Raw genomic sequence first — 22,511 nt, forward strand, 5'->3', positions numbered from 1 at the left:
AGTCACCATCGAAATTAATGTTGTTTCACTAAACTGGGGAGGGAAAAACATTAACATATCTTATTTCACCACTTATTTCATCTAGATGAATGACCTCATTCCCTGACACCAAAAAGGATGGTAGGGGTGGGGAGGAAATGTCAATGAAAGAAGATCCCCAACTCCCCCAGTGGCTATACAGCCTCTTTCTATGGTAGTTCTAAGAAGATTCCATTTTAATTAAAGAGCTTATGACCAACAAACAATCCAGAAAACCAAAATTTGTCTTTTATTTTCATTCTGGTTAAACATGATCATCAAAAGTATTAGGGTATAGGGGCCAGGTGGGGTGGCTAGCCCCTGTAATCCCAGTATTTTGGGAACCCAAGGTGGGTGGATTGCTTGAGCTCAGGAGTTCAAGACCAGCCTGGGCAACAGAGTGACACCTCTGTCTTTACAACAAATTAAAATTATCTGGCCATGGTGGGATGCACCTGTAGTCCCAGCTACTCAGGAGACTGAGGTAGGAAGATGACTTGAACCTAGGAGGTGGAGGTTGCAGTGAGCCGATTGTGTCACTGCACTCCAGTCTGGGTGACACAGCCAGACCCTGTCTCAAAAAAAAAAAAAAAAAAAAAAATAGTATTAATGTATGGATTAACCACCTAGCTTCCACTTTCTATCATCAGCTACTTTGAAATTCTATTTCTTGGCCAGGTATGGTGGCTCACACCTGTAATCCCAGCACTTTGGGAGGCCGAGGCGGGCAGATCACAAGGTCAGGATATCGAGACCATCTGGGCCAACATAATGAAACCCCATCTCTACTAAAAATACAAAAATTAGTTGGGCACAGTGGCACACGCCTTTAGTCTCAGCTACTAGGGAGGCTGAGTCAGGAGGATTGCTTGAACCCGGGAAGCAGAGGTTGCAGTGAGCCGAGATCATGCCACTACACTCCAGCCTGGGTGAAAGAGCGAGACTCCATCTCAAAAAAATAAAAGAAAGAAAGAAAAAGAAAAAAAGAAATTCTGTTTCTTCCTTCTACTTTTTTAGGTTTGTCCTGCCAGTTATGTACTGCAGCAAGGTGGGGATGGGAGACAGCTCATCTATTGCTATGTGCCATTTTCCACCTCTACTGTTTCTGTTCTACCTGAAATGTTCTAGACACAGATCTTCATGATTGCTCTGAGATCTTTCTTAAGGAAGCCATTACTGATAAAATTTAGTTCTTGGACTGAAGAGCAATTAAGGCCATTAGTTTCTTTCTTTTTTTTAATAAATTGTTTATTTTATTTTTTTTTTTAAAGACAGGGTTTCACCATGTTGGTCAGGCTGGTCTTGAACTCCCAACCTCAGGTGATCTGCTCACCTTGGCCTCCAAAGTGCTTGGATTACAGGCGTGAGCCACCACGCCCGGCCTAAGGCCATTATTTTCTTGGTGTGGTTCGTCTTTCACTGTCTCTCAGTTTTTTAGCTGATCTGTTACAACAGTGAGACAGAACAAGGAACAGCAGGTGCCACATAATAAAAAAAGCCCCTCGCCAATTAGGTGGTGATGCCACTGAGGCTGTCTGCCTGCTTCTTCCCACAAAGCGATTCCACACCCTTTTTCTGAGACTTAGGCTTAGCAGAGTCGAAGGGACCTGGACTGTCACAAAAGACACAACTCTCCACTTCGTAGGGGATGAAACATGGAACAGTGTAGTCAAGTTATAGGAACTCGTCAAGTGAGTAGCACACCAAAATAAAGAACCAGGTCTCCAGACTTCCAAAACAATCTTCTCTTCTCTACACCATGCTCACTCTTACTGCAGAGACAGTAAAGACATTTTATCCTAAATGGGCTTTGGCGACTAGCCTAAAGACTAAATTTGAACTCAATTGAACATGGACCCAAACAATGGTCACCAAGTCCTGGAACGGGTTGTGTGGGCCCCTTGAGATGTTCATCCGGTGTTATTTTGGAGAAATCTCTATTTCAACCTATTCCTATATGTTAATTATTGAAAAACAATAGACAATCACAAAAACAAGTTGACATTTTTGTGTTCCTTGAGCTGTTCAGGAAGAGCCCTCGTGACTGGGCCGCATGCCAAACAACTTGTTACAAAAGGACCGAGGGTCCCAGACTGCACCAAAGCTTCATGAGACCTTTCCTCCTCTGTGCACAGACAGGTGGCTGACTCTGGAGCCCAGGCCGTTGCTTCCCTGTCTGGCGATGAATCCTCCATAGGCTGGTGAGTGTAAATATATTTCTTTCTTTTCCCTTAACCCCTTCCCATTGCAATTTGCTTATTATGTCATTTGCTGATTACATCTGCACTGCCATTTATGTGGGATCAAATTTGTTTACCCTTAAAGGTATTGTGTGTGTGTCTTTTCTTCTCCCCTCACGCGTTTTCCACACAGAACACCTATGAACCTATTTTTTATGATTTTTATGAGAAAATGAATTCCAAGTTGTGCCTCAGAATTTATCTTTTAATCTCCTACTCATGCCCTCACCACCCTGATGAACACAGTATCTGGCCAGCAGGAATGAATGAAGACCATTTTATGTTCTTAATAACTTGCTTGGAAATGAACAGCGCACAATTTATCCAAAGGAAATATTTATACAGGCAGATCCCTCAAAATTGAGGATTCATGTTTGGGAAGAATTTTTTTAGAATTATCCAAATTAACCACTTGTCTTTCTCAGAAATAAATCTGTTACTAATGCTTCCTCTACCAGCCAGCTGCAAAACCACACACTATTCTTTGAAAAAGGAACGCAGAAAACCTACCTACTTCCTGGAGCATATAGGAGAGGGATCTAAAAATCCTGGTGATACGGGAGTGACTAGAACCTTTTTTTCTTTTTTTTTTTTTTTTTAGTAACAAAGCTAAAAAGGGGGGTGTGTAACTTAACTTGACTTGTAAAAATATTCATAGAAGTCATCTATATACTACCACTTGTGTATTTATGGTAGAGTATTAGAGATTATTCACATCATCAAGTATGTCAAGTTAAATTATTAGAGTACAGCACCAACTTCTTGTTCATAGTTTGTCAGTCGTCAGCCGGGCATGGTGGCTCACACCTGTAATGCCAGCACTTTGGGAGGCCAAGGTGGGTGGATCACTTGAGGTGAGGAGTTCAAGACCAGCATGGCCAACATGGGGAAATTCCATCTCTACTAAAAATAAAAAAATTAGCTGGGCACGATGGTGGGTGCCTGTAATCCCAGCTACTCAGGAGACTGAGGCAGGAGAATCACTTGAACCCAGGAGGTGGAAGTTGCAGTAAGCCAAGATCGCACCAGTGATAGAGCAATACTCCACCTCAAAAAAAAAAAATAATGAAGAGTCTCTCAGTCTTCATACTTTGTTGCTTATATATCTGCTTCTAGGTTTTAAGATAAAATAAAAGTGCTGGCCTAGGAACTGGAGGCCAGTTTACCTTAGGGGCAAAGGCAATGGTGATGAATATATACAATAGCTTCACTTTCTATGGAGCAAGCTTGTAAAATCTTGAGCAAGGATGATGGCAGCAGAGCTGTCTGCCTAAGCATCATGTAGAAAACTTTTTAATGGTTTCTTTGGACCCTAGCTTGTAGTGTTGTTTCTGACGCTCACTGTATTGGAAATCCGTGGTTTTGTTACATAATGTGTTCCTAAAAATGTGTACACATGTGTTGAGTATGTGGAAGTTGATTATATTTATGTTACAAATGAGCAGTTCTGTTTCTGGAAAATAAAAATTTTCACCTCATCATTACATATATTCTTTGATAACACAGTCCCAGTGTTTCATCCAAATGCTTTCATTTTCTTCTTTTACATATAACCAACCATCCTGGATATGAAAGGAACAGGCAGTGAGGGCGTAACATCTGCCACTTTTGACTCAGACTCCCGATCAGTTCCATCCACATCTCAAGTGTGTCACATTCATGAGACGCAGGCTTCTCATCAGCAATTTCAATTTTATGTTTTCTACTTATTTTTATATAAGAATACAATGCAACAAAATATTTATATATTGCACAAACAGTGATGTGGATACAAAGATGCTAACAACATTGGCTGGAAGTAGGCTTTACCACGTTACAATCTAAATGCTTGTTCATCAGAGAATGTACAGAATTCTAAATTTGGCATCCAAAAGGGGGCTTAGAGTTTTTGAATATTTTTTAAAGTGTCACTTTAATCAAAGTCAAGTTTGCCTACGATGGAGACTGTCTAAAGTAACCGTAAGGGCAAGCATACCAACATCAAAATTCTTACTCTAATCTCGCATGCCCCTCTTTCTCCAAAATAAGTGACAAGGAGAGTAAAAGGACCACTGAAGGGACATTTGCAGAATGTTACTAAGTGCCAGGCCCTGAACTAGGTAATTAATTACTACAAACACTCACATGATGGACATGGCCAATAGTGTATTTTATGTCAAACAAAAACAAAAACAAAAAAATCCAAGACTTTAGAAGCTGTTAACTTCAGTAAGAGTTCTTGTTTGTGGGACTGAGGAATGAGATTGAGAAAGAGCCTTTAATTATTTGAAAAGGACCCAATAAAACTGTACTTAAATGGATCATTAATGTGGATTTTTTACATTTGTGTGGGATAAAGAATAATCTCATGGGAAACAAACACATTTCAAATATTTTTTAAAGAAATAGTTCTGATTCTAATTTGACTGTATGTTTAGGCATCATTAAAGACCTCTGATTTGAAGGTAGATTTATGTCCCAGGGACTCCGAATTCATGACATATTTTAAGGCTCCACATTCTATGCAAAAATGGATTTACCAAGCGTGGAGGTAATAAGTTTGTAAAAAATAGATAACTACAGTGGTACTTTGGTATCCATGGGGGATTGGTTCCAGGATCCCCCAATACCAAAATCCACAAATGCTCAAGTCCCATATAAAAAATGGCATATATTTGCATATAACCTACACACATCCCCCTGTACACTTTAAATCAGCTCTAGATTTCTTATAATATCTAATACAATGCCTGCACATCACTTCATTTACATGGATTCAACATAGTTCTTAGCATGCAGCAAATTCAAGTTTTCCTTTTTGAAACTTTGTAGATTTTTTTTCAAATAGTTTTGACCCAAGGTTGGTTGAATCCACAAATACAGAACCCATGCATTTGGAGGACTGACTGTATTTCTATTTTAGGTTTGCTTTTCCTCCTTAGATCCCTCAACAAAGAAAAAGTCAAAGGTCCTCCTCTCTCTGTTTATGACCAGAACTAAGACCTATAAAGGAAGCAGAGCACTAAGTGGGGTCCCTGGAATCCCCAGCTTCTGGTTTCCAACCACTTCTAGATGTGCTCTGGAAACATAACTGTGCTGAAACCATACTGAGGTATAAATTCCCGAATTGAAAAGAAAACAAACAAACAAACTTGGTAGTCTCATGCCTGGGAGATATGGAAGATGGAAAATTCTGGAAAATCAATAGTCAGGCACTGATGAATTTCTACATCTGGGCATTTCTTGAGGGAGACAGGGCCTGGCTATTTGGAGAGGGAAAAGGTGGTGACCTAGAATGAGCAGGACTAGTCTAGACTCGCCTCTTCATTTAACTAACTGAATAGTCTTGGTTCCAGACTTCCGTGGACTCTCAGATTTGCCTTCTATAGAAGAGGAGTTAGTACTAATCCCTCTCTAGTCTTTTTTAGTTTGTCGTATGTGGCCAGCCCTAGCACTTAAATACCCTGCTGAATATAGAGAAAAGTAGAATAATTATTTTAAAATTAGGTCACTTATCTTCTTATTTGAATACTACAAGTCTTATAACCTCTTCTAGAAATGAGACTGAACTAGCAAATACATAAAGACTAATATAAGTGCATTTCAGTAAAATCATTGGTAAAGTACATTTATGATCAATCTTTCTATGCTTTTGATATGGCAAATTAGAGGTAAGTATTTCTGAGTAAGTCTTCATCCTTTCAGCAAACAAGTATATGGTTTGGTATACTTGGTGATGGTGAATAAAACCCTTAGTTTTTCACTTCTTCATGCCTTAATAAAGTCTTCAAGGCAAGCCCAAACCAGAAGGGCTACAATAATAACAGCAATGAGAATGGATCTTAAAGTCAACAGTCATGCCACAAAACTCAACAGGAAGACATCATGAACAGGCTGAAAACTGTGAGTCTTAAAGTCAGTCCCGAAGTAGGCAGGCTTTAGGAGGTGGAATCAGCGTCCTCTGGGTGGAACAGGTGGAGGAGGATGGAAGGTCTCCCTGGACGGAGGCCTGAAATGAAAGCAACTCTATTTAAAAACTGATTTGAATAAATAGTTCTTATGCATGCACTACTTGTTGTAAACTTGGTATAGTGTGCAAAGGATACATTCCTCAGTTAATGAGACAGGACACACATGAATGTTTGAGTGAGTCACATGCTAGCTGTGGCTCCCAATCCTGGTGGCACATTAGAAACACCAGTGGAGCTTTTAAAAACACCGGTGCCAAGGATCCATCCCAGACCCATTGCATTCTAAGCTCTAGAGGCAAAGCTTTTGAAGCTTTTGAATAGCTTCCCTCCCCAACCAGTTGTACTCACCATCCCTTTCATCATCTGATGCTTTGCCATATGGGGGCCTTGCTAACCCTGGAGAGACTGCCCCTCCTGAGATAAGCTAATTCCTAGAAATAGCAAACAAACAGCCTACCTTCAAGCATGGAACATGCCTTTCATATGCAAACCAACCAGTCTAGACCTATGCCCCAACCATCTCCTCTATGGGCTTTCACACTCCACTTTATAGGGCCACCATTCACTTGCCTTTATCATCCTAGGGCCAGGTACCAGACAACTAGGGTCATCCCGTATGCCTCAGAGCCAATAAAATCATTCAAACTAGCCAATTCTAAATCTTACCAAGCCTCATCTGTTTTGTCCTATGGAAATCACAATAAAAAAGCTCTTGTCTGCTTTTTCCCATGCTCCTCTGCCTCCTGACTGGCCCTGATGCTTCCCCATGTAGCCCCCTACAGGGTGAGATATCTCTTCTTTTGGAATCTGTGAGTGCAACAAACTGTCTTTTCAATGGCAATTGTCTCCTGATCTGCTGACTTTGCCATACCTGAATAATAACAAAACCTAGATTTTAAGACACCAGCAATTCTAATAGTCGCATGGGAGACACACTGTAGTAGGAAGATCTGTTGAGAGAGGAACTGGAATTCTCAAAGCCTGCTTCTCATGACTACTTCCTCGTGGGATTACTGTTATCCCAACTCTGCGTCTGCCTTCCTAGAAACTTCCCTCCATGTTATTCTGTATGGTTTTGAACAGTCTTAAATGACATTCCAGGTAGACTAGGGTGAGTCTATTTACAGACAGGATCAAGGCTTACAGATGGCATTTCCACATGTGTGCTATAAAACCAATATTTAATTCCCTTGGAAGCAAATCAATAAGTCAATAAAAAGAGCTTTGTTAGGTGCTGTAATTGAACTGTGCTGCCCTGGAGTTGCATGCGTGATTGAATCAATGAGTAAATATGTACTGAATGTCTCTTGAATGCAAGATTTGCGTAGGTCAAGGAAATGACAGCAGACTTGGGAAAAGAAGGGCTGTCTCAGGAGCAAGAGGGAGAGGCAGGAGCAGAACATAAGAAGCACAGACAACCTCGGGAGATCCTTCCCTAGTCCAGGACTAGATGGCTTTGTGCGGTTGTCATCGACTGAGCTTTATCATATGAGAACAAAAGGATGGCCTCCTTCCATCTCTTCAGCCTGCCCTGTGAGCTTGGGCTTATAGGAGAAAACCAAAGGACAATCAGGTGATACACTTTTACCTGAGCCAATTTAGCCTGCCCACCTCTCTGCTGTCTTTCTTTCATTCTTTCAACGAACATTAATTTGCTTTATATCTACACCTGAGTATGGGCTATAACATCAAGTAAAGTGGTCATGGATTAGGTCCTCAAGATGATGCAAGTGTGTGGATGAGATGGACAATAGGCAAAAATCCGTAAACTCTATGGAGTGTTTTGACAGGGAAGGTTCAGAACCTAGGGAAACATATACAGAGACATTTATGCACACATCTCTGTGTGTGCAAGTTCAATGCCTCTGAAACTTTTCTCATCGCCAGATGGAGGTACTGATCCCTATGTTGGAGTGCCATGTGAGGCTTGGAGATGACAGCAGGAAAGTAGGTAGCAGTGTCTGGCTTGGAGTAGGCACTCAACAAGTGAAGCTAATACTATAATGATGACGATTAAAGATCTGTTCTGAAACCTTTACCTGTTCCCCAGGTATGCCTGATGAGCTTTACATTTTATCTTCCAACACAAGACAGCCATGATTTCCTCCTAGCCCCTCTTCTTCTTTCTGCTGCCACACTCTGCAGTTGGGGTGGGCCTGTGGATATACCCTCTTTAGGTTTCATTCTGAGGAACAACTCCAGCTAAAGATTGGAAGCTACATCGCAAGGAAACTTATTTATAATTACAGACATATAATTACAGGTTTTTTGTGTGTGTGTGTGTGTTTTTTTTTGAGACATGGTCTCATTCTGTCATCTCGGCTGGAGTGCAATGGTATGATCACAGCTCACTGCAGCCTCAACCTCCCAGGCTCAAGCAATCCACCCACCTCGGCCTCTCGAGTAGTTGAGACTACAGGCACACATCACCACATCTGGCTAATTTTTGTGGGGTTTATTTTTTGTAGCAACGAGGTTTTTCCATGTTTCCCAGGCTGGTCTCAAACTCCTGAGCTCAAGGGATCCACCTGCCTTGGCCTCCCAAAGTGCTGGGATTACAGGCATGAGACACTGCCTGGCCAGGAGTGTGAAGCTTCTTTCTCCCATCTATAACCCACCTGCATGGTGGTAGATGACTTGATGGCTAATTTTTTAAGAGCTTGGGAAGTCCAACCCAAACAGTACCAATCTATCCTTCCATCCATTCACTTAACACAGTGAATATCTTTTAAGTTCCTAGTATGTGCCAGTTACTTTGCCAAGCACTAGGGATAGGAGAAAAAAAATTAAAAATCAAAAACAGTTTCTCACAGGTTCACAATTTCACTAAGGAGACACATCTACACAAGGGTTGCAACAGGGAGTGTATTACTAGAGTATAGAATATAATAGGAGTGCTTGTGAAACCAAAAGAAGAAGATTTGCTCTGCATGGAAACATTAGGGAGAGCTTCACAGAGGAGGTGATGTTTGAACTGAGTCCTAAAGGATGTATAGGCATTTTCTAAGCAGAGAGTAGAAGGGAGTAGAAAGATAGCACTCCAGGCAAAAGGAACAGATTGGGCAAAGAAACAGTACAAAGTGGCACAGCTCACCGGGAATACTGAGCGGTGGAGCATCACGAATACAGGAGAGGGGTAGGACTTCAGCTAGGCAGAGCCAAAGAATGCTGAAAAACGCAGAATTAAATGTGAAGGCTTTCATGCCAGGCAATGGTGTCATCAGCTTATCCTGTTCCAGGAAGGGCACTCTGGCTGCCGTGTGGAGGAAGGAGTGACTGGGGTAGGGAGGTAAGTCTGGGCCTTCAAGAATGAACTTAGGCACTGGCAGATGGAAAGAAGCATGGATCTGACAGCTGAAAGAGCGCAAAATGGACAGAGCCTGGAGACACGCTGGATATGAGAGCTACAAGGGAGGCAGGGCTCGAGGATGACTCCCAGGTTTGGGGCTTGGGGAAGGAGAGAATGGTGCCATTATCTCAGGCTGGGAACTCATGAGAAGGCAGTTTGGGGTAGAGAAGGGTAGGTGGGCTGATGAGTTCAGTTTTACACAGGCTATGTTTGCGATACCGGTGAGGTCCCTGAGAAAAGATTCCCCAGTCAACTGTAGGAAAGAGAAGGCTGAGATGGAGATGGAGACTCGGGGTCTTTGTCTCCTGGTGGCAATTCAGGCTCTGGGACAGCATGTAGAGTGAGGAGAGGCATGGACCAGAACTGGGACGGAGGGACAAGTGAGATGGAGGCTGTACCACCAGTGCTGTTTGGTTGGGACCAGGGGTGGGCGGGGAGGTTAGAACACAGGTAGAGAAGAGATGCTGATTCCCAGATCTGACAGTGGAGTCTAGGACACCAAGGTCAGCCTTCAATCCTGCCTGTAAGCAGGGCAAGCACTAAAGTCATTCCAGACAGAGGCCTGTTTTATTATCTGCTCTAATATCCCCTTGTTTTATTGTGAAAATGGCATACACATGTACAAAATAATTGGATACTCACAAATCTTTTTTAGCACCAAAATGCACCCAAACCCCAAGTTCTATCAATTGCAAATTGCTTTGATAGAACTTTTCTCTTTTCTCTCCCCATTTCTATCAAGACATGCTTCCAGACTTCCCAGGTAATTCAACCACCATCTCTTTTTACACATTTACGTGCTTCCTACTTTCTATCCTAATTTTTGGAACCTGTTTCCCTGGTGGTTGTTGGTTTTTTCTCTTCTGTTAACAAAATCCCACAGAATCTTTGTAGCTAAAATTTCAAGCTTGACAACTCTTTTATCTTGATACAATTAGACAACTGCCTCCAAAGTCCTCAACCTTCAGGAATAAAAGGCCTTGGATCTTGAACCTCCTCCCCAGTACTTAGACTTTCATGGACAGGTATAAAAGAATGCCTATGAGATGAAGTCTGGGAGTCAGGAGTACTCAGGTTTGCCACACAGAGCAAGTCTCAACCCAATCTCAAGCTCCAGTTTCTGCATCTGCAAAATGGGGTAACACTAAATACCTAACCCGTTAGGGTTGTAGAGAGAATTAAACAGGATAATACATTTAGTATGTTTAAGAGAATACCTGCCACATAGTGAGTCTCAATAAATAACAGCATTTATCACCGTCACTGCTCTTGGTAACCCCTCCAATCACCAACTATGTAATAATTTTCAAGCAATAGGGCATAATGCAAATTCAGGGAATGGGACTAGATTACTGCTAAGCTTCCTTCCAGGACTAATATTCTAATCCACGCACTCCAGTCTACACCAGGGAAGCATGCCCGGTGGTTGTGATGCAGCTTGGAGCTGGCTGATGTTTGAGTAGCAAGTGCCAACATACAAATGTTGCTGGGAGGACATGGGAAGGTGATCAATAGCAAAGGGAGAAATGGAAAGATCTATAGCACGGAGCCAGCCTCTCTTTCCAGAAAACCAGAAGAAAGGCCTCCTTGTTGCACTTTCTCAACAAATTCCATTGATGAGCTTCATCTAAAAGTTTCAAAATGCAAAAACACAAAACAAAACCCTGGTTGAAGAAAAGCTTCCTCCTTCCTTATGCCCCATCAACACATGCACAATTTATTTTAAACATCAAAGAATTAACTCCTAAGACAAGCCTTGGCTTTTATTCCCAAGGGCTCCTTTCTGCATCTGTGGACACAGAAGCCAGCTGTAACCACTTTTTCTGTTACTCCACAAGATCAAACCATAAAAAGGTTCCTACCAGAGGCCCAAGTATCATATAAACAAAGGCATACATCAGAGTCTAGTAAATTAGTCCAACTCTTTAGTCTAATGTTCATCTCCAAATTTCTAGATATTAACTCCCCCCCATGTGAAAAAAATATCACTTATATTGCTGAGCTCTTACTATAGGCCAAGATCTCAATGCTTATAACTCTGCAGACTGTTCTGTTATTATCCTCATTTTATAGACAAGGAAATTGAGGCTGAGCATGGTGACTCACATCTGTTTTCCCAGCACTTTGGGAGGCTGAAGCAGGCGAATTACCTGAGGTCAGGAGTTCAAGACCAGCCTGGCCAACATGACAAAACCCTATCTCTACTAAAAATACAAGAATTAGCTGGGCATGGTGGAAGGTACCTATAATCCCAGCTTGGGAGGCTGAGGCAGGAGAATGACTTGAACCAGGAGGCGGAGGTTGCAGTAAGCTGAGATAGCGCCACTGCTCTCCAGACTGGGTAATAGAGATACATGAATTCAAGTTTGCAAGTAGCTGCTAGTGACTTGACCCCAGGTAGGGGGGCCCTAGAGTCAGGCTTCCCACCACCATACGATGCTGCCTGTCACCTGCATTTTCATTTCCAATCCTTCATATTTCCTGTTCCCCAAAGGCACTGTCCCCACAGTCCAGCCAAGGGAATTCATTATCGGAGAGCTGAATTCTAGCCGAACTGATAGAAAACTATTTTAAAAGTTGACATTTGTCAATGTATTTCATTTATGAAACATTGCATTTGCTATTTAAAGTTTTTGCAACTGAATAATGCATCACTTAAATTAATAAAGGGTCTATGTTGAAATGTGTCCAAAGCAGGCATTTCAGTTAGCTCTGTGCTAATTTGTTGTTGTTGTTGTTTTCAAGACAAAGTCTTGCTCTGTCCTCCAGGCTGGAATGCAGTGGTGCAATCTCAACTCACTGTAATCTCTGCCTCCCGGGTTCAAGTGATTCTCCTGCCTCAGCCAACCAAGTAGCTTGGACTACAGGCATGTGCCGTCATGCCCGGCTAATATTTGTATTTTTAGTAGAGATGGGGTTTCACCATGTTATCCAGGATGGTCTCGATTGCCAGACCTTCTGGTCTGCCCACCTCAGCCTCTCAGAGTGTTTGGATTACAGGCATGAGCCACCGCGCCCAGCTCTGGGCTTACTCTTAAGTCATTTTAGGTGTCCCCAGGTCCTATTCTGCTCCAGGATTCGGAGATAAGGGAAAATTTTCATATCTTTTGATGTTACCTCTGTGAGGCAGCTCTCGGAGGCACCCTGGGGGGTCTTTCCAGGGACATAGTGGGTGTCCCATCCACTTGTGGGGGGGCTGGACTGCGGCTTCTGGTAACCTCAGGGACTTCATTATCCTGCAGCAAACAAGATGAGAAAGAACAGCAAAAACGACATTCAGCAACCAGCACAGCTGGACAACCATATCCCAAAAGCCCTTCGGCCCTCTTTAGGCTGGGGCTGAAGGATGTTTGCAAATTGATAATCAACCCGGTCATACCTGGCAGTGTTCCATTTCCTCCTGGAGTCACTGAGGAACACAATCTGGCCCCAATTATCATTAACTGCCTGGACTCTAATTACTTGCTACTCAAAGTGTGCTCTGTGGCCGGTCAGCATCTGCATCATCTGGAAGCTTATTAAAAATGTTCACCCGAGGACCCTTCTCAGAAGGCTTCAGGGTTGGCAGTGACCCATGTGGGCCCTCCTGCTTTTCCCAGCCACCGGTCCCTAGATCAAGCTAGACACGTGTCCCACATTGGGCCAACATGGAATGGGGCCTCAACCTAAAGCAGCAACTTACTCCCTGCTCAGCGGCCTTGTGGCCTCTGGGGGACTGTGGAGAAGCAGAAGGTGGCAGTGTGAGGGGAAAGAAAGCAGATATGCACAGAGAAGCAGAGACCAAAGAGCTTTTGGGCCCGGGACACACAGAACAGTGACCCCAGCTCCCTCTGGCAGGCCCTGCAGCGCCTGATCCAGACTTGGAGTGCGGCCTTCACCCCTGGGTCCCCTGAGACTCACCCTGCTCCTTCCCACAGATGCCCCTTTTGGTTTCACTAGTAAGAGTGAATTTCCAGCTGTCTATTTTCTTCCTTCCATTCTTTCCTTCTTTTCTATTTATTGAGGTGAAGTTAACATAAACGTAACCATTTTCAAGTGGACAATTCAGTGGCATTCAGTGTATTCACAGTGCTGTGCAACCTCTATCTAGTCTTAAAACATTGTCATCATCCCCCCCAAAAAACCCTGTGTGATAGTGAATACTGTCAATTTGATTGGATTGAAGGATGCAAAGTATTGATCCTAGGTGTGTTTGTGAGGGTTTTGGCAAAGGAGATTAACATTTGAGTCAGTGGGCTGGGGAAAACAGACCCACCTTAATCTGGTGGGCACCATCTAATCAGCTTCCAGTGAATATAAGGCAGGCAGAAAAACATGAAAAGGACAGACTGGCCTAGACTCCCAGCCTACATCTTTCTTCCGTGTTGGATGCTTCCTGCCTTCGAACATCAGATTCCAAGTTATCCAGTTTTTGAGTCTTGGACTGGCTTCCTTGCCCCTCAGCTTGCAGATGGCCTATTGTGAGGCTCTGTCATCGTGTGAGTTAATACCACTTAATAAACTCCATATATATATATATATATACACACACTGTTAGTTCTATCCCTCTGGAAAACCCTGACTAATACACCTTGTCCCCATTAAGCAGTTGCTTCCTGTTCCTCCTCCCTCTATCCCCTGGCAACCACCAATCTGCAAACTGTCTCTGTGGATTTGCCCACTCTGGCATTTCATAGAAATGGAATCCTATAATATATGACCTTTTGGGTCTGGTTCCTTTCACCTGAGTTTCTATCTCTTGTGATGAAACAACCCCCGGGACAAGATAGGTGGGGTGGGGTCCCAGTTCTCACCTCGTTGTCCCCCTCCATCCCACTGCTCACGCTGAGGACGCTCCGGGTGCTGGAGCGGTTACTCATGCTGCCTAAGGGGTAGAAACAAAATCAGACGGATTGAGGATTCTTTCAGGCTAAAATAGAGAACTCTAGCACTTATTTAGTTTTATGGACATAAAAAATACACAAGTTTTAAGTATGGGATTCTTCAAACTTTGGCCATCTTTTTTTTTTTTTTTTTTTTTTTTAGAGACAAGGTTTTTTGGGAGTGCAGTGACACAATCACAGCTCACTTTAGCCTCAAATTCCTGGATATAAACAATCCTCCTGCCTTACCCCCGCCCCCCCAAGTAGGTAAGACTACAAGTGTGTGCCAACTTTTTTTTTTTTTTGGTAGCAACAGGATCTCACTCTGCTGTGCAGGCTGGTCTTCAACTCTTGGACTCAAGTGATCCTCCTGCCTCAGCCTCCCAAAGTGCTAGAATTTCAAGTGTAAGCCACTGTGTCCAGCCTTTGACCATTTTATTAGAATTCCGTTTCTTTCAGCATAAAACAAAATTATTCACTTTTTGATGACTGACTTTGGTATTACTGCTACCATTGACCGAGGGCTTTGAAAATGCGATTGCTGTTTAACCCCTATGAAAATCCTGTTGATATTGGTGCTCCAGTTTGACGGACAAGACAGCAAAGGTGCTGACTCTCAGCTCTTCAGTGGTATTTCTAAAATCTGCAAACTAACCTTGTTTCTGCAGTTTTTTACTTAGGAATTTTAGCAAACATGTATGTATCACCCATGCAGACACACCTTGTAATAAGGGGCCAGACCCTTTGACACAAAAGAAAATGCAAAGTACACACTCAAAAGTATAATTTTTTTTTTTTTTTTTCTGAGACCGAGTCTTGCTCTATTGCCCAGGCTGGAGTGCAGTGCCACGATCTTGGCTCACTGCAACCTCTGTCTTCTGGGTTCATTTCTCCTGCCTCAGCCACCTAAGTAGCTGGGACTACAGGCATGTGCCATCATTCCCAGCTAATATTTGTATTTTTAGTAGAGATGGGGTTTCACCATGTTGGCCAGGCTGGTCTCAAAACTCCTGACCTCTTGATCTACCCACCTCGGCCTCCCAAAGAGCTGGGATTACAAGTGTGAGCCACCATGCCTGGCCCTCAAAAGTACAATTTATGTTCGCAGTCAGAATTGTGACTCTGTGAGTTTAGGCACTCGAGGCTTTTCAGTTGGGAATTTATCACCTGTATCATTAGAATAGCACCATCCAATAGAACTTTCAGGACATCTTTTATTGTGTGTTATCCAATATGGTAGCAAGTAGGAAACATGGCTAGTACAACCAAGGAAATTAATTTTAAATTTTATTTAGTCATAATTAACTTAAAAATTTAAATAGCCCCATGTAGCCAGTGGCTACCATACTGGACAGCACAGCATTAGAATAAACACATGGTGATCTAGCAGTGAAGAAGAAAGAATAAGAGTTAACCAACTAAAACAAGGAGATCTTAACTTTAATTTCCAATATTCTCATTAACAACATAGTCAAGATCTTAGGTTTGCTGAATTTCCACTTCAGATAGCTCCTAGCCACATAACTTTATAGGTAGTAGTTTTGGCTGCATTCTGGTATAAGCTTGGACCTAATTAATTTAGATGTTAGTTTGAATACAGCAGGTTAAGATTATAATTTTGAATTATTTCTTGGGGACAGATTTTTAAGTTTAAAGTGCTATGTCAAAATGTTTCTATAATCCAGGGGATGCAGAATTGGTTTATTAATGAACATGTGATCCTGTCCCTTTCTACTCAGTTACCCATACACAACACTGTTCAAGGACCAGGCTATCTTTTTCTCCCTACTCTTCCCAGCCCACTCCTGTGCACAAGTCTAAAACCTCCTCAGTCTCCAAGACTCAGGACAAATGCTATCAAAACCTTTCCACATTCCCCCTACTAAAAGTAACCCCTTGAGCCCACAGGCCCTCATCCTTCTGAGGCTAAGCCTCCCCATGGCATTCCCTAGTGTTCACCACATTCCCTTACGATGAGCCATCATCTTTTTGAAGGTTAACTGCTAGCAAGAAGTAATAAAGCTGCCACAGGGACCAGCTCCATGACTCTAGAAACTCACACCCTTCAGTTCCCACTGCCCCTTCTGCTGGCATTCTTAAATCTTCAACCCCAATATTTGGCTCTAAATCTTGGCCCTGGCCCTTTTCCTCTCCAGGCTGATGACTTGCTTGCCCAAATCCCCTCTGGGCTGCACAGCTGGAAAGAGACTCTTGCCCCAGCTCCCCTCATCTTCATACTTGCCAGGGGAAGGAGGGCAGTGCCCTCCCCTTGGTAGGCTTCTATCATCAGGGGAGAAGTACTGAACAAGCATCTAACACCATGCTACTTTTGTACTTTCTCTCCTCCATTACAAGTTTCCTAAAGACAGGCTCTGGTTCTTTTCCATCTATGGGTCTCTAGTATACAGTCTAGCTCAGTATATACAGAGCTGTCCCCAGTATTTGGTGGATCAATGAGTGAGAGAAAAAAATGAATATATAAAAGTATAATATGATTCTTAAGAAACTTAGTTACACTTGAAACTATTGTTTGTTTTAAAAAAGAAAGAAAGAAAAATGAAACTTGGGCCAGACAACCTAGGAGATCAACAGCCTTTCTGTCATGAAACTTTTGTTTGCTTAAACATAACACTAATATCTGGGGCTTGAATTGTTAGTTATAACCAGATTTAACCTGCAACTGTTTTTCTGTGGTTTCCAAGAGATGACAGCTGCACCATAATAAAAACAGTGCTGTTTTTAGGGTGTGATTCATGGGGTTAAGGGGCAGTTGGTGGCTAAGCCGGGCCATCCTCACTCTCCCTCCCTGCCATGGGAACTATTTCTATTTGGAAGGCAGTACACCCCCACAGTTGAAAGCACAGGAAGATTTGGATATGAATCCCAGACCCCCTGCTTACTTGCCAAGAGACTTGGGGCAAGTCACCTACCCTCTCTGCTTCACTTTCTTTTTTTTTTTTTTTTGAGATGGAGTTTCACTCTTGTTACCCAGGCTGGAGTGCAATGGTGCGATCTTGGCTCACCGCAACCTCCGCCTCCTGAGTTCAGGCAATTCTCCTGCCTCAGCCTCCTGAGTAGCTGGGATTACAGGCAGGCACCACCATGCCAGCTAATTTTTTTTTTTGTATTTTTAGTAGAGACGGGGTTTTACCATGTTGACCAGGTTGGTCTCGATCTCTTGACCTCGTGATCCACCCGCCTCGGCCTCCCAAAGTGCTGGGATTACAGGTGTGAGCCACCGCGCCCAGCTTCATTTTCTTATCTAGAAATTCACAGCACTGTTGTATAAAATGAACCCGAAAATAGGGTGACATGCTTGGCACAGGGCATGCAAAGAGTAAGTTGGATTCACAGAAGCAGCTCTCATTACCATCATCCATTTCAAGATGGTGGACTAACCACTAGTGACCCGCAGTCAACCTCCCTGCCCAGGATCTTGCCCCCCACCACACTCTAGCTTAGCCACATGACCCGCTTTGGCCAGCATGGCATTAGCAAGCGTGATGCAAGCCAAAGCTTGCCAAGCACTAGCACACTGGGGCTTTTCCCTTTGGACTATTCTCTCTCCAGATCTTGTTGCCATATAAAAAGTTCAGGCTATGAATTAAAGGCCACGTGTAGAGAGGCCCTGGAGGATGAGAGGCTTCCTTGGATGTTTCAGCCCAAGCAGAGCTTACAGCTGAACGCCAACTCTTGACTGACCCCAGCCGATGCCACAGAGGAGAGACGACCCACCATCCCCACCGCGTCTTGTCCAAGTTGTAGGATCAGGCATAAACAAAGGGTTGTTTTAAGCCACTACATTTTGGCGCGGTTCATTGCATGGCAATAGACAGTGGAAACTGTATAACAGGGACTGGGTGCAGACCATAGCCACAAAGTAGAGTAAAATCCATTGGTTTGTCATTTAGTAACATTTTCTAACCAGATGAGCCAGCCATTCCCGGGCACTAAACCACTATACAAGGGGAAAACTAATTTATTCTTCTCATCTTCTCTTCACTCCAGGCTAGCCCCCTAAAAACATGTGCATTTGTCTTGTAAAATTTCCAACTGTCTCTCTCTTCTCCCATCCTGGGATGCACTGTCCATGCCCTGAGAGGGTTCTACCACTTCCCCTTTCCTCTTCCACAGGTCTCAGAGATAGAGCTAGCCACCTGTCCCTTGCTCCTTCTGCTACCTGTGATTCCTGAGAATATCTCTGTAATTCCTGAACGTGTCAGAATTCTCAAATTGCCCCCAGTGGGCTTTGCATACAAATGATCACCCCCATTATGTAAGGGGAAGTTTTCTCTTCTGTCCAGTCTAGACTTCCCAGGCAGTCATGTAATAGGCTGTGCGTCTGTTTTGACAGGTAACGATGGCAGAAACATTCACCTGAAAGAGAGAGGAGCTAGGTTCTACTCGCACCTTTCCTATTCACTGGCTACGTGACCTTGGGCAAAATTATCTCTCTCTCTGGGTCACAAATACCTCATCTATAAAGGATGGAGGAAAACTAGTTCAGAGGTTCTTAACCTAAGCCCATGGTGGGCAAAACTGTGTATGTGTCACAGACCTGTGCATGTGTCTGCAAGACAGAGCCAAATTATGTATCAGATTCTCAAGGGGTTTTGTGATGCAGAAAAGATGGAAGAACCCCTGGCTTAGATAACCTTCCTGCTCCAACATGCATTATGGGGTTCTCTGCCCAACATTTAAGGAGATATGAGTCCTGAAATTCAGCTACTCTCTGGCTCTAGTATTGCTTTCCTAGCCATTTTCTTAGCACTGAAATGTATGAAAGAAGAGAAACTCAATCTATGTGGCTTGTGAAGCCAGTGTGTCTAGAGTCAGCTAACACTACCCTGGATACGGGAACAAAGCCCTCAGCTCCCGCCTGTGCATCAGCCTCTTATTGTCTGTGCAATCAGACAGCTATTGAAGCTTGCCAGCCAAAAGGAAGGCATTACCTAATTAGATCCTCAACCTGCCTGTAAAGTTAGAAAGCTCAAATTTGAGTCTTTTATTTTTTTTCTTCTTTTTATTCTACTTGAGTCCATTATTTTCTGATATGCCTGACTCTGTGCCCTTTCCTTTGCTTTATCACAGTTGGGGAGGCAGCAAAGAACAGTGGCTAAGAGTCTTGGCTCTGTATCCAGACTGAGTTCAAATCGTGGCTATTCCACACGCTATTTAGCCTAGAACAGAGCACTAAGCCTCCTGCTTCCTCCTCAGGAAACAGAGATGATAGGCCCTATTTCACAGAGCTTTGGTGAGAATTAAATTAGATAATCTATGAAGTGGCTTAGAATATAGTAAATGCTCAATAAATGTTAACTATTAGTATTAAGTTTTGATATTTAGGAAAGGGCTAGAGTAATAATTACACAACTGGGCTTCGTGGGATACAAAGCAAACCTCATAGGCAAACAGTAATTCCGCCCCATCTTTTACACCTCTCAAACCCAAACCAGGCCCCACTGGAGATATCTTGGGCTCTTAAGAGGATGTTTCCTAAGGCCCAAGGGCGCAGGCCAGAGCCCAGCTAAGAAGACTCCACCCCCTGCAACCCCAGCTGCTCACTTGCTGTGCTGGAGGTGCTGTCTGTTTTCCAGTCTCCTCGTCTCAGCTCCGTCCTGGGGGGAAAGATGCTTTTCCTGGGGCCACTCTCATAGACTCCAAATTCCACTTTAGCAGGCAGGTGCTGTGAGTGCCGAATTGGGACCGTGATTTCCAAGTCTGGAATTGGAGGAAAGAGGGATGAGCTTCAAGACACCAGACTGTCACCTGCCAAGCTGCTCAGCAGCTTCCCTCTACCTGCCTCCCCAAGGGGAGGGGAAAAGATGACAAGACGGGGAGGGGCCCTGGGTTGGTGGTCCCCTGCCCTTCGGCACTGAAACTGTACTGAATCCTACGTGGCTGTCGCTGGGATACAGAAGAGAGGGACAGAAGAATGTGAGAAAGGGACAAAGAAGCGCTTTTGCATCAGGGAGTGGAGGGAACGAGCCACGAGAGAAAGGTCTGGGCCCTCAGCCCTGCCACGGAGCAGCCGTGGAAGTCCACCAAGTCAGCTATCCACTCTGAATCACTCGCCTTATGTGAGGAGGGATATGTCCATCCTTGATTGTAATCACAGGCTACTCTATGCACCAAGCACAGTTCTGAGAGCGTTGGCATTTTTCCCTCATTTAATCCCCACAACACCCAAGAAGTAAATACTATCATCATCAATGCCAACAGCAACTAAGGTACCAAGAAGTGAAGCAGCATGTCCTGTCAAACAGCTGGTAAGTGGCAGAGCTGGGATATGAACGCAGGATCCAGAGACCAGGCTCTTAACCACTGCTCGTACAGCCTCTCGCTCTCTGCATAAAAGATGGTGGGTGGGTGAGTGTGGGGTAGCTGGCCCACATGGACAGTAATCACCCAGAAAGCTAATGAAAGAAAGTCCTTCAGGTCTTTGAAAGATTTTGTGACTTGCAAGGCCCACGAGTAAGAGAGCTGATGCCTCTGCCGGGCAAAGCAGTGACCTGGCCTCCTTACTGGCTTAGCCCTGCCCGGAGATTGTCTCTATTCCTCCATACATTTCTAATGCTGGGTTCTAGGAGCAGAAAACAGCTCCTCTGATGAGGAAGAGAAAGGTCTGGGGGCACCAGCACCAACTTCCTGCTGAAGGCAAGATGTGCTCCTGCCTCAAGGCTCCCCTGGCTGCCTGGGACCTTCCGAAGCCCAGGCACAGGCTTTATACAGTGGTAGCTGTATAAACTTGGGTAGAAGAGATGTTAGCTTTGGGGACGTGTCCTTTTATCTTCCGGTACCACTTCCTCCTCCGCCTCTACCCTTGTAGGGGACAGGCGTGGCAGGAAGTTCAGAGTCCAGGGGCAGTGGTGGCTTCACCTGCCAAAGCCAGAAATCTGGCGGAGTGAATGGATAAACCGGAACAGAATGAAGGAGCGGCGAGAGGACAGGGCATACCAAGGTCCCCAGTGAACATTCTGCAAAGAGAATGTTTGGCATGGATTGTGGGCTTGCATAGGCATGAGCCCTCCTCATCTGGAGACTCCAGCTCCAGGTGTAGTGTATGGTCCAAGTGTCCGACCAGCTTCCCAGGGTTTGTGTAATCCAGGTCTTTTTCACATGTGGGGGCTCTCTCAGCTATAACATGCCATGGAAGCACCCACTCCAGCTTGGAGCCACTTGGACAGAGGACAGCCAGGGGCACTTTCACATGGGTGCCACCCACAGCATCTTAAGAGACCAAACAAGTGACAGGCCTTTTTTCTTTTTTCTTTCAGCTCTGACCTAGCTTTTTTAAATTTTTTTTTTTTTTTTTTGAGACAGAGCCTCACTCTATCACCCAGATTGGAGTATAGTGGCACAATCTTGGCTCACTGCAACCTCTGCCTCCCAGGTTCGAGCAATTCTACTACCTCAGCCTCCCAAGTAGCTGGGACTACAGGCGCATGCCACCACACCTGGCTAATTTTTGTATTTTTAGTAGAAATGGGGTTTCACTATGTTGGCCAGGCTAGTCTTGAACTTCTGACTTCATGATCTGCCCACCTTGGCCTCCCATAGTGCTGGGATTACAGGCATAAGCAACCACACCTGGCCTAAAAATCTTTTTTTTTTTTTTTTTAAGGGAGATTCCAGTCTGCTTAGTTAACTTCAAGGAGGCAATTTTTTTTTTTTTTTTTTTTTTTTTTTTTTTTGAGGCGTAGTTTCGCTCTTGTTACCCAGGCTGGAGTGCAATGGCGCGATCTCGGCTCACCGCAACCTCCGCCTCCTGGGTTCAGGCAATTCTCCTGCCTCAGCCTCCTGAGTAGCTGGGATTACAGGCACGCACCACCATGCCCAGCTACTTTTTTTGTATTTTTAGTAGAGACAGGGTTTCACCATGTTGACCAGGATGGTTTCGATCTCTTGACCTCGTGATCCACCTGCCTCGGCCTCCCAAAGTGCTGGGATTACAGGCTTGAGCCACCGCGCCCGGCCAAGGAGGCAATTTTTTAACCTCAACTAATTCTATAAAGAAGGAAAGTAAAATACACAGGAAAAAAAAATAGGGGTGTCAAAAGTTCAGAAAAAAAAAATAGGGGTGTCAAAAGTT

At 44.0% G+C, this 22,511-nt stretch overlaps 1 protein-coding gene across 1 annotated transcript in view; it reads right to left on the reverse strand.

Moving 5' to 3' along the window:
* Positions 1 to 3,943: 3,943 nt before the first annotated feature.
* Positions 3,944 to 22,511, reverse strand: part of PIK3AP1 (phosphoinositide-3-kinase adaptor protein 1) — a 129,811-nt gene continuing 111,243 nt past the window's right edge. Inside the window, exons 14-17 of the mRNA XM_039465380.2 lie at positions 19,985 to 20,140; positions 14,351 to 14,421; positions 12,675 to 12,793; positions 3,944 to 6,246 (exon numbers count right to left, since the gene is read on the reverse strand). Of these exons, the coding sequence (XP_039321314.2) occupies positions 6,189 to 6,246; positions 12,675 to 12,793; positions 14,351 to 14,421; positions 19,985 to 20,140 (404 nt within the window). The 3' untranslated portion in view covers positions 3,944 to 6,188. The remainder of the gene's footprint in view (positions 6,247 to 12,674; positions 12,794 to 14,350; positions 14,422 to 19,984; positions 20,141 to 22,511) is intronic.

This window comes from Saimiri boliviensis, chromosome 12 (assembly GCF_048565385.1).
Source record: "Saimiri boliviensis isolate mSaiBol1 chromosome 12, mSaiBol1.pri, whole genome shotgun sequence".
NCBI lineage: Eukaryota > Metazoa > Chordata > Mammalia > Primates > Cebidae > Saimiri > Saimiri boliviensis.